The sequence below is a fragment of the Gallus gallus genome, chromosome 12 (genome assembly GCF_016699485.2).
Source record: "Gallus gallus isolate bGalGal1 chromosome 12, bGalGal1.mat.broiler.GRCg7b, whole genome shotgun sequence".
Taxonomy (NCBI): domain Eukaryota; kingdom Metazoa; phylum Chordata; class Aves; order Galliformes; family Phasianidae; genus Gallus; species Gallus gallus.
Genome location: NC_052543.1, coordinates 3,728,122 through 3,742,431, shown reverse-complemented (window position 1 = coordinate 3,742,431; position 14,310 = coordinate 3,728,122). Strand labels below are relative to the sequence as shown.

The window sequence follows — 14,310 nt, the reverse complement described above, 5'->3', positions numbered from 1 at the left end:
CCAACATTTAGCATTGCTTCTACATTAGTCATAAGTTCTGGTGAAACATGAGTAGATGTTTTATCCACATAAAAATCCCAAACTATTTTTGAATTCTGATGAGCTTTGATAATTCAGCAGCTCCCTTGTTTGCTGTAAGAATGTTTATATGCTTCCTTACGCAGCCTACAAAGTAGGAAACTTGCTCTCAACTTCAAACATGTAAAAGCTGACATTTTACTGCTTTGTTTGGGTTGCTTTGATATTTGTTTTTTTGTTTTAATACAGCAAGCATGCTCCAAAGGAATTTAACATTAGTAACTCAAGTTACTGGATGGAAACAGAAATTCCACTTGTACATAGACATGTATAAACCTTAAAAAAATCTCAGCAATCTAACACTTACTGGAGCTAATCTCATTAGCTTCAAACATAGAATAATCACTTAAGAATGCCCAAACCTATGCAAGCATGCATGTATGCATGAGAACATAACCCAGAAAAAGATCTGGGATTAGAGAAATATTTGCCAATAACCAAAAGCATTTATCCAGAGATGAATCAGTAAGCAGCATCACCTAGACCTTAAAAACAGACCTACAGTTAGAAAATTTTATTTTTGTGAACTATAGTAAGTGCCTAACACCACAAGGGTTGAGTTAAATTTGGCTTTTTCCCCTTCTTAAACTCAAAACTCTAATTTAACCTAGGAGGCAAGAACTAATAGCCTACACGTGGGCTTGAAATCCACAAAACTCTGACTTTTATTTCTATCAGTGTTCAGTTCCCAGTAGATAAATCAAATTCTACAAAAACTCAGCTGCTGAGTTTCTTCTCGATCATGCGAAAGATCTGCCCTACACAACATCTTTGACAAGAGCCAACCAAGATTGCTTGCAAGCATGTCATCTTTCAGCAAAATTTTCAGCATCAAGCTTCAGAATATCTTGTATTTTACTAAGAAAGATCATACCTTAGCTATGCAACACTAAAGGATCATCCAGGTACAATAATTTGCCAGATACATTGCAAAAATTATGGCACAGACTTACCATCCTCGGGTTTGGTCAATGCCTTCAGCAATGAAGTCAGCTGGAAAAGCATCTTCAAGTTCTTTTTTGTTTTCAAACGGATAATGCACTTGTGCATAAGGCATGCTTCCACTCTCAAACCAGCAATCAAAAACTTCAGGGACCCGGCGCAAAACTCCTTTGCCACAGCGTGAAGGGATGGTTAGATGATCAATACTATGGGAAAGAAAAAGACTGAGAAAGTCTAAACAAGAACAAGAATTGACACAAGAAGTTAACGTTATGGTTGCATATTAGATGTGATAGGAGATTTTAGTGATTCTTCAACAGGCAAGCATTTCCTTTGACATCTTCTGTAACTTAAAGGTATTTTAAGAGATTTTGTACTAACAGAGTCCAGGACAGAAGAAAGAATCACACAATTGCTTAGGTTGGAGGGGACCTTAAAGATCATTTAGTTACAACCACAAGCAGGGATGCCAACCACTGCATCATGTTGCCCAGGGCCCCATCCAGCCTGGCCAGGAATGCCTCCAGGGATGGGGCATCCACAGCAACTCTGGGCAGCCTGTTACAGTGCCTCAGCACTCTGAGTAAAATATTTCTTCCAAACCCCTAATCTAAATCTCCCCTCTTCTTTTAAAGCTCTTGTCCTAACACTATCAGACCTTGTAAAAAGTTGGGGGTTTTTTGTCCAAATCCTGGGAAACATTTCATATAACCATTCAACTACTTTTTAACAACCAGTGAACAGTCCATGACTGACCTTTCCCGATGGAGATCAGTGACTTTCACTCCTGACAGCTCTTCCAGTTCCGCCATTGAACCAATACAAACTACCTGTAAGAGGCAAAATAATTAGTCTGTAACTTGCACATTGTAGCACCCTTTTTTTCTCTCCTGGAGCATTAGACAGGATGTTTGTAGGTCAGTTAGCATCCTCAACAGTATCTGATATAGCTGAAAAGCCAACAAGCTGCAAGCTTAAATTGTTTGCTCTTCCAAGTGCTTATGACCTCCTCTACTTGAAAAGGAGTCATGACTCACATGTTGCCATCTTGGTATGGATTTTATGGGTCCAATCCCATACACTATGAGTACACTTTAGAAGTGCCAAGGAAAAAACTGATTTTTGACACACAGATCTGACAAGGAGGAGTTAAAATGTACCAACATAAAGAAGCTGTAAGTAGGCTGAAAATTTTTCAAATAAATTAACTTGAAGGATTGTTCTTGGATAGAAGTAGTCAGCAAGCTCGATTTCTACAGCTAGTCTTAATCATATGTATAAGTATACATAGTGAAATCATGAGTAACCAAAAGGTTTTCATTTACTTAATTCCACAAAACTGTCATGAATTGCAGAGATGGTTAAAAAACAGTTTGATTTGATCCTTATGCCATGATTTTCCCAATCTGATTCAACTGCTGATCTGCATTACTAATCAGTCTTCTCACGTTATTTTTGAAGTGTAGATTCTGTTACTTATCTGCTTTATTTCTCCATAGGAATTAAATATGTCAATGATTACGATAATCAAGTCCGCAGTTCGTACAGTGACCCGCACAAGGCAACTGATCCCAGCTGAAAGCATCCCTTTAGCAACCAACTATTTTTAACCTCGATTAGTTTCTCATTCACCATGTGACCCCATCAACATCTGTACAAGTGAGTGGGCAGCGGGTGCATAGTTCAGTACCGCTAGCAGAAAAAAGGCTGCGGGATTTTTTAATTATTATTCATTTATTAACTGCAGCATGGGTAAAAAATACTCTCAATACCACGACTGCTTCATCTTCATCAAACCTCAGTATTTGAGAATGCAGCATTCACAAAGCACATTCTGCGTAAAAAGCTGCCCACTACTTGTTGCTTTTCACCAATACTCAGCATCAGGTGCCTCTACAGATCCTATACCAGGCAGAAAACATTCATAGAAGAAACACGTAAAACCTCAAACTCCAGAGGAATGCAGACAGTATCATACTGAGTAAGGCTGCCTCTATCTGGGTCAGAAGGGCACAGCCACCATCTCAAGCACAGCTCATGTGATGCTTGAAGACAAGAGAACAATACAGCACAAATATGGTAATTCCTTCATTAGGCTGCACCCATTTGTTTCCGTAGATGGGTGTATGCTCTCAAATTACAGCTATTGCTTCAGATATTTGCCTTTAATGGCAAGATCAGCTTTAGCAGGCAGGCCCCTATCCCAACCTGCCATTCATCCCTCCTCCACTTCACTTCTCAGCCTGATTAACCAGCAAAATGGCTGACAACACTCAGATGTCAGCAAGGCATGAAGCAAGCAGAGTGGGATTTGGGGCTGTTCAACCATGTTTCGGCATCACTGAAACCTAATGTGAAATCAGAGGTCAAGGTTAAATACTTCTTACAAGACATTCATTAGCACTTTATCTATGTAAATTAGGCCTATCCATGTAAATCAGAAGAATAAAACCCTCTTGCAGCAGTCCTTAATAAGTGTTAGCTTTTATTAGTTCCCTACTTCAGCTCCATTAAGTACCAATAATCCAGGAATGGTAACTGTACATAGAAAGAAATAAGTCCATGCAGTGCATCGGTGCTCCACCGAGGCATTCCGGGATCTTTCAAGATAGCCTTCTAAATATCAATCATTGAAAAGAAATGACTGCTGAGGTCAGCTGAAAGCCATGTTCCTAAAGCAGCCTCCAAGCAGACTGGAAACAGATCTGCAAGAACTCCCTCCCACTTCAGCAGAGCGCAGCTAGAGTCCTTTTGTTCCAAATCTATAATGCAGGACTGGTGTGCCCAAAGTAGAAGTCTCACAGGTGAAGTGAGTGACAAGCAATGAAACAACCCGCGAGAATTTCTGTTATATCACAAAGTATTTAACATTATGATTTGTATTCAAGTCCTATACAAGTAGACACTGTCCACTTTATAAGCACATTGCTTCACTTAAAAAAAATTATCCATTCTAAAGTAAGATGTGCTCCCACACTGAGGAAAGCATTAAGATTTGAGAGCTTAAAACATTAAACTGCTTGCAAAAATGTGGTAACCGTCAAAAGCTTTAGAAATTAAATTCCATTATGCACCTACCTGATAATTATGCTAAAATAAAAATAAAATAAAAGCTAAAATAAAACTGTGGAAAACCAGATATTGATTTGTAATAAAATTCACTTTAGTACCAATTAATTCGCCTTACTGTACATTAAATAAAAAACTGTTACTACTTCTCCAAGATTTAATATGCATAGCATAATTGCATGTGGCAAAGTGTTCTTTGGAGAGCAATACATGAAGAGGAGCTTCAGCAATCTAACATAGCACTAGGCTACATTAAAACTGAAGTGAGGAAACTACCTATATGAGAACAGATGTCACACAGATACAAATACCGTCAGGACTGATGGAACACTTAATAGTTTCAAAGCTACACCCCACACACACCTAAGAAAGGAGTGAATATAGAAAGCTTGAAATTTAGCCTGGCCCAAAAGCCATACTCAACTACTGAACCATACATGTCATTCATCTCTAGAGTACACAGAAACATATATAATACTTACAGCTAAAAACAGCACATATATTGGTGTTTCTATCATTATTCAAGAACCTGAAGCCCTAAGGAATATTTGCAGTTAATTTCCAAGAAAAGGAAAGTCTTACAACCTACATGTTATACCATTATTAAAACAAATCCACAAAGGCAAAAAACTATCTATGTACACAGGGAACAGGACATCAAAGGTGATATTATTAGGGGCATAGAGTGGAAGTGCAGGAGTAATGCATCCTTCACACAGCCTTTTACAGCTGTAGAAAGAAATTCTGAAGCACATTAGCACACAGCTAAAAGCCTTTCCTCCATCTAAAGAAAACCGTTATACTGAACACAGCACTTCAGTTTTAGCATTGATTCAAATCTTCTGGGTCTAAACCGTCAGCCCTCAAATTAAACTCTAACCATTGTAAGGGAAGAAAGAAGCACTTGGTTTACCAGTAACTTATAAGCACACTCATAGCATAAACACCATCCAAATACCAAGGCATGAGGAACATTCATCATATGGGTCTAATGGAACTAGTCCATGTAGAAAAATGAGGAAAAAAATACTTTTTACACTGAGAAACAGTTTTTTAAACTCGGTATCTTAGCACTAAGAAAATGCTATTACCAGAACTGTCTTCAAGTATTCCCTTGAGTAGTGAATATTCATTCCTAGCATTACCAGTATTTGCTTTCATCATTCCTCTAGATTCGCTTTTTTACTTCCTGCTACACTCACACTTGTAGCAGCACCAATATGTATTTTCATATTTCTGCAGTGCTGGACTTGCTTTTACACCTTTAGCAATTCATTTGGCTTCAAGTAACAGAGCATCAGAATTTCAAAAATGCACTGAGAAGACTGAGTAAAAATCTCTTCCTTGCCATTTTCTCAATGCATTCCTATTCCATCAGCTTTCTCATCACTAAAAATTCTTCCAGAAAAGATGAATTTTAACACTTAAAAAAAAAGAAAGATTGCTTGCTGTCTTCAATCAAAAGCAATGGAAACGTACAAACACATGCACAAGTACATAAGCATATATCTATCACCCATTATAGATACACAAGTTCCATTAAGATACAATAAGACTTAAGACTACAGCAGCCACAGCCTATCAAAATTAGCAAGCAATACATAATATAGGGAGCATTTTCTTTTGAATGGAAGCTTTTGTTTTCCTACCTCTTCAAAATCATCACTGACCCACAGTGGGATGGGTGTTCCCCAGTATCGGTTTCGAGATATAGCCCAATCTCGTGCATCTTTTAGCCAGTTCCCAAAACGCTTCTCCCTCACAAAATCCGGAACCCTGATCCAAAAATAAGAGAAATATTAGTTTACCATTACAGTCAATCTATAAGGACACTAATAAGAACATGAGTATTTAATTTCATCCACAAAACAATTCATTTTAGAACCTTGCAGAAATAGGAGCACATTCAAGACAGCACAGTGACTACTGAGAGGCTTACGAATTCACTGTTCAAGAAGTAACACCACTACTTCTACCCTTCTTTGATCTTGAAACAGACGACAGATGTGAAAGACACCACATTTATTTTATTCTACAACATGTCACTGAAGATGTATGCAAAAAAATGGACCCAATAAATATACACAACATCCAAAAGTCTTCAGGATAGTCCAACACTGGAAAATCATGGCTAGAGGAGGATAAGAATCCCCCTGGTTAATTTACCTACAGAAAAACATACCAGTTATTGATTTCTGTCTGGAGGTTTGAGAAGTCTTGAGTAATGACATGAAAAGACATCCTGCATTGCACATGGGCAGCCAGGTAACCATGCATGACCTCCAAATTTTGAGGAAAAAAGGACAGAAAGATGTCAGGTTGACGTACCCTACGGAAAAAGCCTTTTTGTCCTGTTTACCATCTCCATCTAATTTTCCTATTACAAATAAATAAACAGAAAGCAAAAGCCTATTTGGGGCACTACCAGGTTCTGAGACACATTAGGACATGTTAAAAGCTAACTTTCATCCCATGAAAGCTCAGAGGTTAACATGAAAATCTGATGCCTCCCAAGCTTCTCTGACATACTAAATGCCCTCACGGTTTGGTGAGGAACTGACAGTCTTCTGTAAACAAATAATTAACTACCTATACAAAGATTATGTAACAGATAAGGGAAAGCAGCATTTTTGAGGTCTCTTCAACCTTTTCTCATAAATCTCCTACTGCTGGGAAACAAGTGTGAGCATCACTGGGAAGAATCTACTGACGTTGATGCAAGTTGCTCTATCAAGCTTCACCCACGGTGACACCATGTGGAGGTCTGAAGACTTTTTGATGCCAACAATGTCTATAGCAGACAAAAAACTAGTCATAAAGAACACATTAAATATCATTCTGAAGTTCCACAGCTTCAGTAGTTATTCCTAGGTTTAATTTTGACTGCAGAGTTACCCTCTAAACATTTCTAAAAGAAAAATGTAATATAAAAATGCTTTCCAACAAACTCAGCAACTAACATCTCACAGCACCCGTACACAGCATTGAAATTCAGAAGCATATGCAGGTTTCCAGAATTTCTTAGGGTAGGGCTCATTTCTATTAACTTCTCTGTAGTGACCCTAAGAGACCCTCTCTCCCAACACCAGTGGAAACTGCACGAAGACCATTAGCATTTGCCTAACATTCCACTAATGTGGAAAACTTCCCTATACATCACTCCTAAACTAGTTTCCATTTTTCAGAAGCCGTTAGACACTGATTAGCTGAAATTATTAGTCCCATTTAACATAGCTAGAGGCAGAAACAATCCCCCAGCGGCATTAAAACACTTGGAGTTTCAGCTCTGCCTCCTCAAAATATGCAAGAAAAATTAATTTGATCCCCAAAGTGGACATTAACCACAAAACACGTGTGGTGTTAGCCCTCGCTCCCTCTGAGCTACAAAACCACAATTTACCTCTTCTGGTAAAACTGTCTGACCCTGCTGACAATTTTTAGCAGAACATAAAGCACAAACTACTTCACCTACTACGAACCACATTTGTAACCATGATTTGTTACCACTTCAGAGGTGCAGTACAGAAATAACACCGACGTAACCACTGAACACAATGAAATGAGCCTGCATCTCAAATACATCTTGAGCTCATCACTCAAAGAACATGTTATTTAGAACAATTTATTCTGACCACCACCCAGGCACGGCATGGCAGATACAGCCAAATGGGAACAACTCCACTAGATAGCCACCCAGAGCAAACCCTTTGCAGTCGTGCATTCTTCAAGCCTAGAGCCTGTTCCTTGCACTTAGTCTTACTGTGTTCAGCTACAGCTATCTCAGTGTGACCTTTCTGACTTACAGACAGAACATTTTGAAATGAATAAAGTCAAACAAACAAACTATTCTCTTAATTTCTTTGTAACTTTTAACAGATAACATCTTCCCAGGGGTATGTATTATTACTGCAGGAAGCTTGTATTTACTCTTCCATCTACATTCTGCAGTAAGATTTTGCTCAGCTAAGGAGAGTGAGGGCACTCAGAAGCCGCCCTGCAGTGAATTCTGCTCCCTTCCTTCCCAGTGCTGTAACTGAACAAACTTGGTCTCATCCTGAGCCAACTCTGAACTGCAATAAATCTGTCAGCACACAGTCTTCCTTATAGTCCCCAGCTAATTTCTCCATCTGAATTCCCAACTACATTGAGAACAGAATGGTGACTTCGAGGCCGCGATAAAACCATAAATCATTACTGATGCAAATTTCAGGACATTTTGGGCCAAGTTAAGCCACTTACCTAAGCCCCAAAGCTAACATAGTCCCCTGAAAGAAAATGGCTGCACAAATGCAGAAGTACAGACAGTGAGCTCTGCACACAAGGCATCCTCACAGCATGGATATTTAGGAGCTTTAAGGAACAAACAAACTACACAGAAGGCCACCCACACCAACAGTCCTACTTTACAGCACAAAAAGATACAAAAAAGCCCTTTGCCATATGCCAATATGCATGTTTTCTGTGTTTCAGCATGTATCTGTCACTAACGTCCTTCAGCTGAAATGCATAACTTGCATAACTTTCAGGTTGATGCTAAGGAGTCCAACGGAATCCGCAGTTCAGGACGACAAGGAAGGTGACAAGTGCTACAGTCCATGCAGAGCATCTCACTGCTAACAGCACTGAACAGATTCAGACCTCAGAAAAGGTCAAGCTCCAGCAGCAAACAGTTCTAGAAGTTTTAGCAGAAATCAAAGCAGTGACTTCACTTCTGAAGGATTCCTGCTGCAGCCCCGATATCGTGCTGTGAGAAATTTCTTTTTTTTTCCCCCCCAACTGGCCCACAATTGGTATTGGTTTTGACCTTCAAATTTCTCTGCAAAATGACACAGACAGGATTTTGTACTCCCTTCTCCAACATTTAGCAAGGTTGAGGAGGCTGCTGTCTCAGCAGGCTATGAAGCTCTCAGTTCGTGCCTTCAGAATAGTGTGGGATAATGGCTATTTCTACTTCCTTGGCACCCAGGACAGTGTGGTAAATAAACTTCAAGACAGACATAGCAGCAGTTGAGAAGTTCATGGAATTGAACATCACAGCACAAAGGAATAAATATTGATTTGTCAAATAATAAATTAAGTGATTGAAAGTAATCGGTTTCAACTCGCTGCAGTGTAAATCTCTTACTCAACGTAAAAACTCCAGCTTAACAAATTAGAGATGACAGGAATTATTCATCTGCTCTAGATGTGGATGTACATTTCTGATTGTTCACTCATTTTTGGAGCAGATCTGAGATTTTGCTAAATTCATGCATTGCTAAGACTTCCACACAGTGAGCTCCTTCGGTCCTTCTCAGTTGCTATGTGATAAAGAAAAAAAGATGACCAAGACCAATAAAAATTCAGACCCCAAACAGCATCTACTAGCCTACCACAACAGAAACCATTTTACTTGGCCTCCAAAGTCTATGTCCTACAGGGTATGCAGAGCGCACAAGCAAGTGAACATGGATTTGAACATCTGAAATTAGGGAGCATCTCTTCAGTCCCCGAGCACAGGTGGTTTACAGCAAGTCCCCACAGCTGCTGATCCAGAGACTTCTCATCACCAGCTGACACCACAGGAACAGCATGAATTAAGATTACTCTATTTCCTTTCTGAATCTTCTTTCCAATGACAAATATGCAGGATGTAGGAAATCTGAGTTACTGCATAATCCAGAAGGAAGCACATTAAAAGATTTAAGACACCCGTTCCTTTCCTGGACACACATTTTGAAGACCTTCTCATGTTCATAACACAATTGCAAATACCAAGTACAACTCCTTATCCATCTCAAAGCACAGATGTGTTCCACATGACACTGTGTTGGCTCACCCTGCGTCAGTCACAAGATGCAGGAATGCTGTCACAAAGCAATATCATCCTTTTTCACGAGTACAAATATCACTGCTGAAATAAACAGTCGTCAAACACTACCGCAGCTGAAGCCTTATGTGCTTTACCATTAATTTACCATTAAAAGCTTTTTGAGATATTATGTACAGATGTACTAATTATTTCTCACTCCTCACCATTCCCCTCGCCAGCTAGTTATACTCACAGTACTCAAAAACCACAGCAACTTCACATGCTGGGTAAGACTCATAGTTCATATTTCAGGGGGGCTTAGAGCACACAAATTATTTGAACAGCACTCCCAAGAGTCAGATTGATACACAGAACAACAGCAAGAATTAGGAAATCCTATAAAGATTAGCACTCAGCATTTGATGTCTTCGGTTCTGAGAAGGTGGCCCCCAAATTATCCTTTCATTCAGCAAGCTGGCAGCTTGAAGGGATTCCTGAAATTAGGAACTAGTTGCATGCTTGGAAAGATAGTAGGCAACTGAGCTGCAACAGCAAAATCAAAGCTGGTTAAGTAGTTACCCTCATGTCATTTCATAAAATATGTACAAGTATCTTTAAAATCCATAACAATACCTGCTTTTGCTTTTCTTTATTAAATAATCCTTAGAACACTCAAAGTCTTCAATTCCATTATGCTAATCTGCTCTTATAACAAACATCTTTCAGCATGACCTCAAATTGATTCTTAATGGTTTCTACTTCAAGAAGATAAAATAAGGCAACTATCTGTGTCCTTTTAACACTCTAATTAGTAGCAATACTGTATCATGGACCTAATTAAAACTCCCCGGTTAGGGGTTGGGGAAACAGGGAGGAAAGGGGAGCAAAGAGGAAAGGTCAGCTGCCTGCAAAGCACGGTTTCCACTGCAGCAGACAGTTTCTCCTCCCCAGTTCACGAAATCTTATTATAATGGTGCACAGCCACACATCCCAGGCAAGTTAGGGCTGCTTCCATCAGTATAAAATAATTTTCTGCCTATGTGCAGCTTACATTTGCTAAATTAATAGTGTTTTCAATCATTTTGATATACCAATGTTTTTCTGCAGTCTTTTATCACGGTTCCCATAGCAACAAACACTTTAGCGTGAGACTGCAATGCTGCTGCAGACTGCATCATAACCATACTGTCAGCAGCACACAGCTGCCTGACAAGTCAAGATTAAGTGAAGCCGTAACCTCCAGTTCTGTGATACATTTACATTTAAAAAGCCCGTTATCTTATTTGTATGACTCAGACAACATGCTAATTGCTATGAAAATTCTTAATCTTACCTATGAAGGCAAAAAAAAAAGTCCCTGTATTTTGGAGCAGGAGAGGAACGAAGCTTTTGCTGTAGCTCTTCTGCAGTTTCCCCATGGAACATTATGACTTCATGGTCACTGAGTACTTCTATATTTACAAGTTTGTAGAGCCATACATTTGCAATCTTTCAATGGTGGCAGACATTTAACCTGCTGCACATGCGGATGGATTTACCAGTTGTCTATGCACAACTGCCTGGTGAACCAACATTTGGAGTTTCTGGCTCAAGAAATGCCTTATTTCATGAACAACAGGCTTGTGATGACTGCTCACTGGGACTGAAAAGGTGCTTGCTGAATTCATGACAAAACAATCTCTGCTCACGAGGCTTTGAGAGGAAACACCAAAATTAGGACAGAGCAGAACACAAGCTATCAAGATCAATTGAAACAAGCCTTAAAGTTTACTTCTAATCCTCAGCCGTGTCTGATAACAGCCAGTAATGAAACATTCTGACTTATGCTGCTCTAAATCAGACCACCGCAAGGCAAACCCTGCAGTCATTTTTCCCTCAGATCCTTCTGCAGGCAATGAGGCCACCGTGCATTTTGCATCGGGAAACACTGCCATCTACTGCCTGTAAATTGCTGCACACTTCACACCACTAAGGAGACCATCCATCAGCATCCACAGTTCCTGACTAAGCGTAGTCCATGATTCAAAAGGAAGATTGAAAGTTACATGATCATGTTAAAGGAAAAAAAAAACAAAACACAAGAAAACTGGTACACAGAAAACATGCATTTAAAACTGTTCAGCACTCATTTACAATAAGATAGCAAAAAAAATATCCTATTAGACATAAAAAAAACAACCTATCTTCCATCATCATCCTACAGTTGTGTTGTAATTTAAGTTCTATTGCTTCTGCTACAGTGTCAAACCTCATCTGCACAAAGACACACAAGTGTGGCTGAAGAAACATCAACTTCCCACTGTTGAGTTGGCCCTACACTCTGCACCACCTACCAGTTAGGGCTTATCACATGAGATAGGCATAAATCATGATTAGATGACACCTTTTGGAAGATGAGAGACCGTCTGTTGTTCAGCAAATAAGCAGGCTGACCAAAGACTGGAAAGGTTGAATCAAAGCCTCTCAGAAGATGAGTGCGTTTGACTGATGGACATGAAGGCACTTGTTCCTGGGGTGCTCATCCAGGAACAGCAGGAAGCATGAAAAATCCACACTTCTAAAAGCAGATATTAACTTCTGGCAAGAAGGCCCATTGCATGTTCTCTTTATAGTATTTTCATTAATCACTTCAATTGTTAGTTCTTAAAAATCAAGAAAGAATATCTCTAAGAACCAATACATCACACCCTTTATTAGCGTTTGAAATTCTCAGTGCCAAGAAAAAGCAAGAACAAAAGGCTTGGCTACTTTGAAGTCTGTCACATCTGCTTTCCTTCCAGTGATGCTCATTTTTCCACTATATAAAGTGCTGTAAATCTTGGGTAAACAATGTCAGAACCACACAATGGTCTCTAACACTGAAAACCAGCCAACAGTTGGAAGTAACATACTTCAGTTACTTCAGGAATCAACTGCTCACTTGGAGATGGGTTTTCTTGTCATGTTTATTGTTTGTTTTTTAAAAGTTCACAGCTGAAATCTAAACACAAGCCCCAAGAATTTAGGACCTTTTCTATCATCTATAAGAAAATAATACACACAATACCAGAAGTGTGAACTGCATTAGTTTAGAAACATTAGCTACATTAACCCATTCTTTACAGTAAGTTATACATCTGTAACTTGTACCAAATCTGAACAGTGACAGCAGGAATTAGTCCTACATTACACAACAGAACCTAAGGTGGCATGGTTTAGTTTATTGACAGCAGTGATGCAGCAAATGCTCTTCCAACAAATCATTAAAGTTATAAAAAACAACTAAGGCTAAATCCAAACCTCGTACACCAGGGAGCCAGCTTGGGTGCTGCACCTAACGCTTTGCATCAGCATAACATGAAACTAAGGCCTGACAACCCTGAACAGGATGGATTTACCTTGTTGCAACTCATGTATCCCTGTACTAAGTTGTTTGAATATAAAATTCCCATTTTATTATTTCCTGTTTTAATAATCTCCTCTGCAAATTTTGTGGGGAAAATTAAAGAAGGGATTTTAGACTATGAACCAGCTCAGTCTCCTAATTGCTGCTACAGTGCCATGCTTTCACCATTTCCTGCTCAAGCAACTTCCACTCCGACAAGAGTAAGGCTGGGAGAAAAGAGAGGGTTTTTATTCAGTCTCCACTTCAAAAAACAACAACAACAAAAAAAGGTGCTGGCACACTGTAATCTTTCTTGTAAGCTAAAGTTAAGTATGAAGAATGGAGATACAGCTGTTGCCTTTAATAAATTTTGAGTGACTATGGCTTTATCAGTAGGGTAATTCATTAAAAAACTAATTAAAAAAATCAATCAAGTCAGAAAGTTTGTCCAACTATGTTTAATCTACTTCATCATAAAGGGTATCTATAAAAAAGTGCAGCAATTCTTGAGGGACAATATACCTATCAGTCATTTACAGGAACAAAAACAGCAGTGCAGTCAAACTCATTCTGCAAAGGTTAATATAGTCTGAAAAGCATTTATCCCAATTTTCTCATTTTTCAGGACATGCTGAAGCCCCAGGGACTCCAAAAATAATCTTTTTTTTTTTTTTTTAAAGTTAGGTATTATTCCTGTGACACTTCAGTAGACCAGGTCCCTTCAAAAGCATAAAAGTAGGCTTGGGGAAGGATGGACTCCCCCATATTTTAGTAGATGAATATTGAAGAATGCTAGCATTCTCAGTGTCAACTTAAGAAGTTACACCCCAACCACAATTGATATATTTCAAGAACATACAAATAAATCCTTCAAAGTAATGCATTTTTCATTTAAAAAGCTGGATTTTGAAAGCCAACTCTATGTAAGAGATGCCATCACACATTCAGACTACTACTAAGGGAATCACAGACGAAAATATATTCTGATACATTTTCTTAAATAAAGCAGTGATACCACATCACTACTTGTGGCCATACTCCCTACACAAAAAGATCCTCAAAATCT

The 14,310-nt window shown here is 39.0% G+C and overlaps 1 protein-coding gene across 5 annotated transcripts in view; it reads right to left on the bottom strand.

The window, feature by feature from the left end:
• Nucleotides 1-14,310, bottom strand: part of IARS (isoleucyl-tRNA synthetase) — a 90,896-nt gene that overhangs the window by 42,883 nt on the left and 33,703 nt on the right. For all 5 annotated transcript variants that reach the window (XM_040646613.2, XM_046900091.1, XM_046900090.1 and 2 more), the window contains 3 exons: nucleotides 5,739-5,865; nucleotides 1,777-1,850; nucleotides 1,032-1,226 (listed from right to left, as the gene is read on the bottom strand). In XM_040646613.2, the coding sequence (XP_040502547.1) occupies nucleotides 1,032-1,226; nucleotides 1,777-1,850; nucleotides 5,739-5,865 (396 nt within the window). The remainder of the gene's footprint in view (nucleotides 1-1,031; nucleotides 1,227-1,776; nucleotides 1,851-5,738; nucleotides 5,866-14,310) is intronic.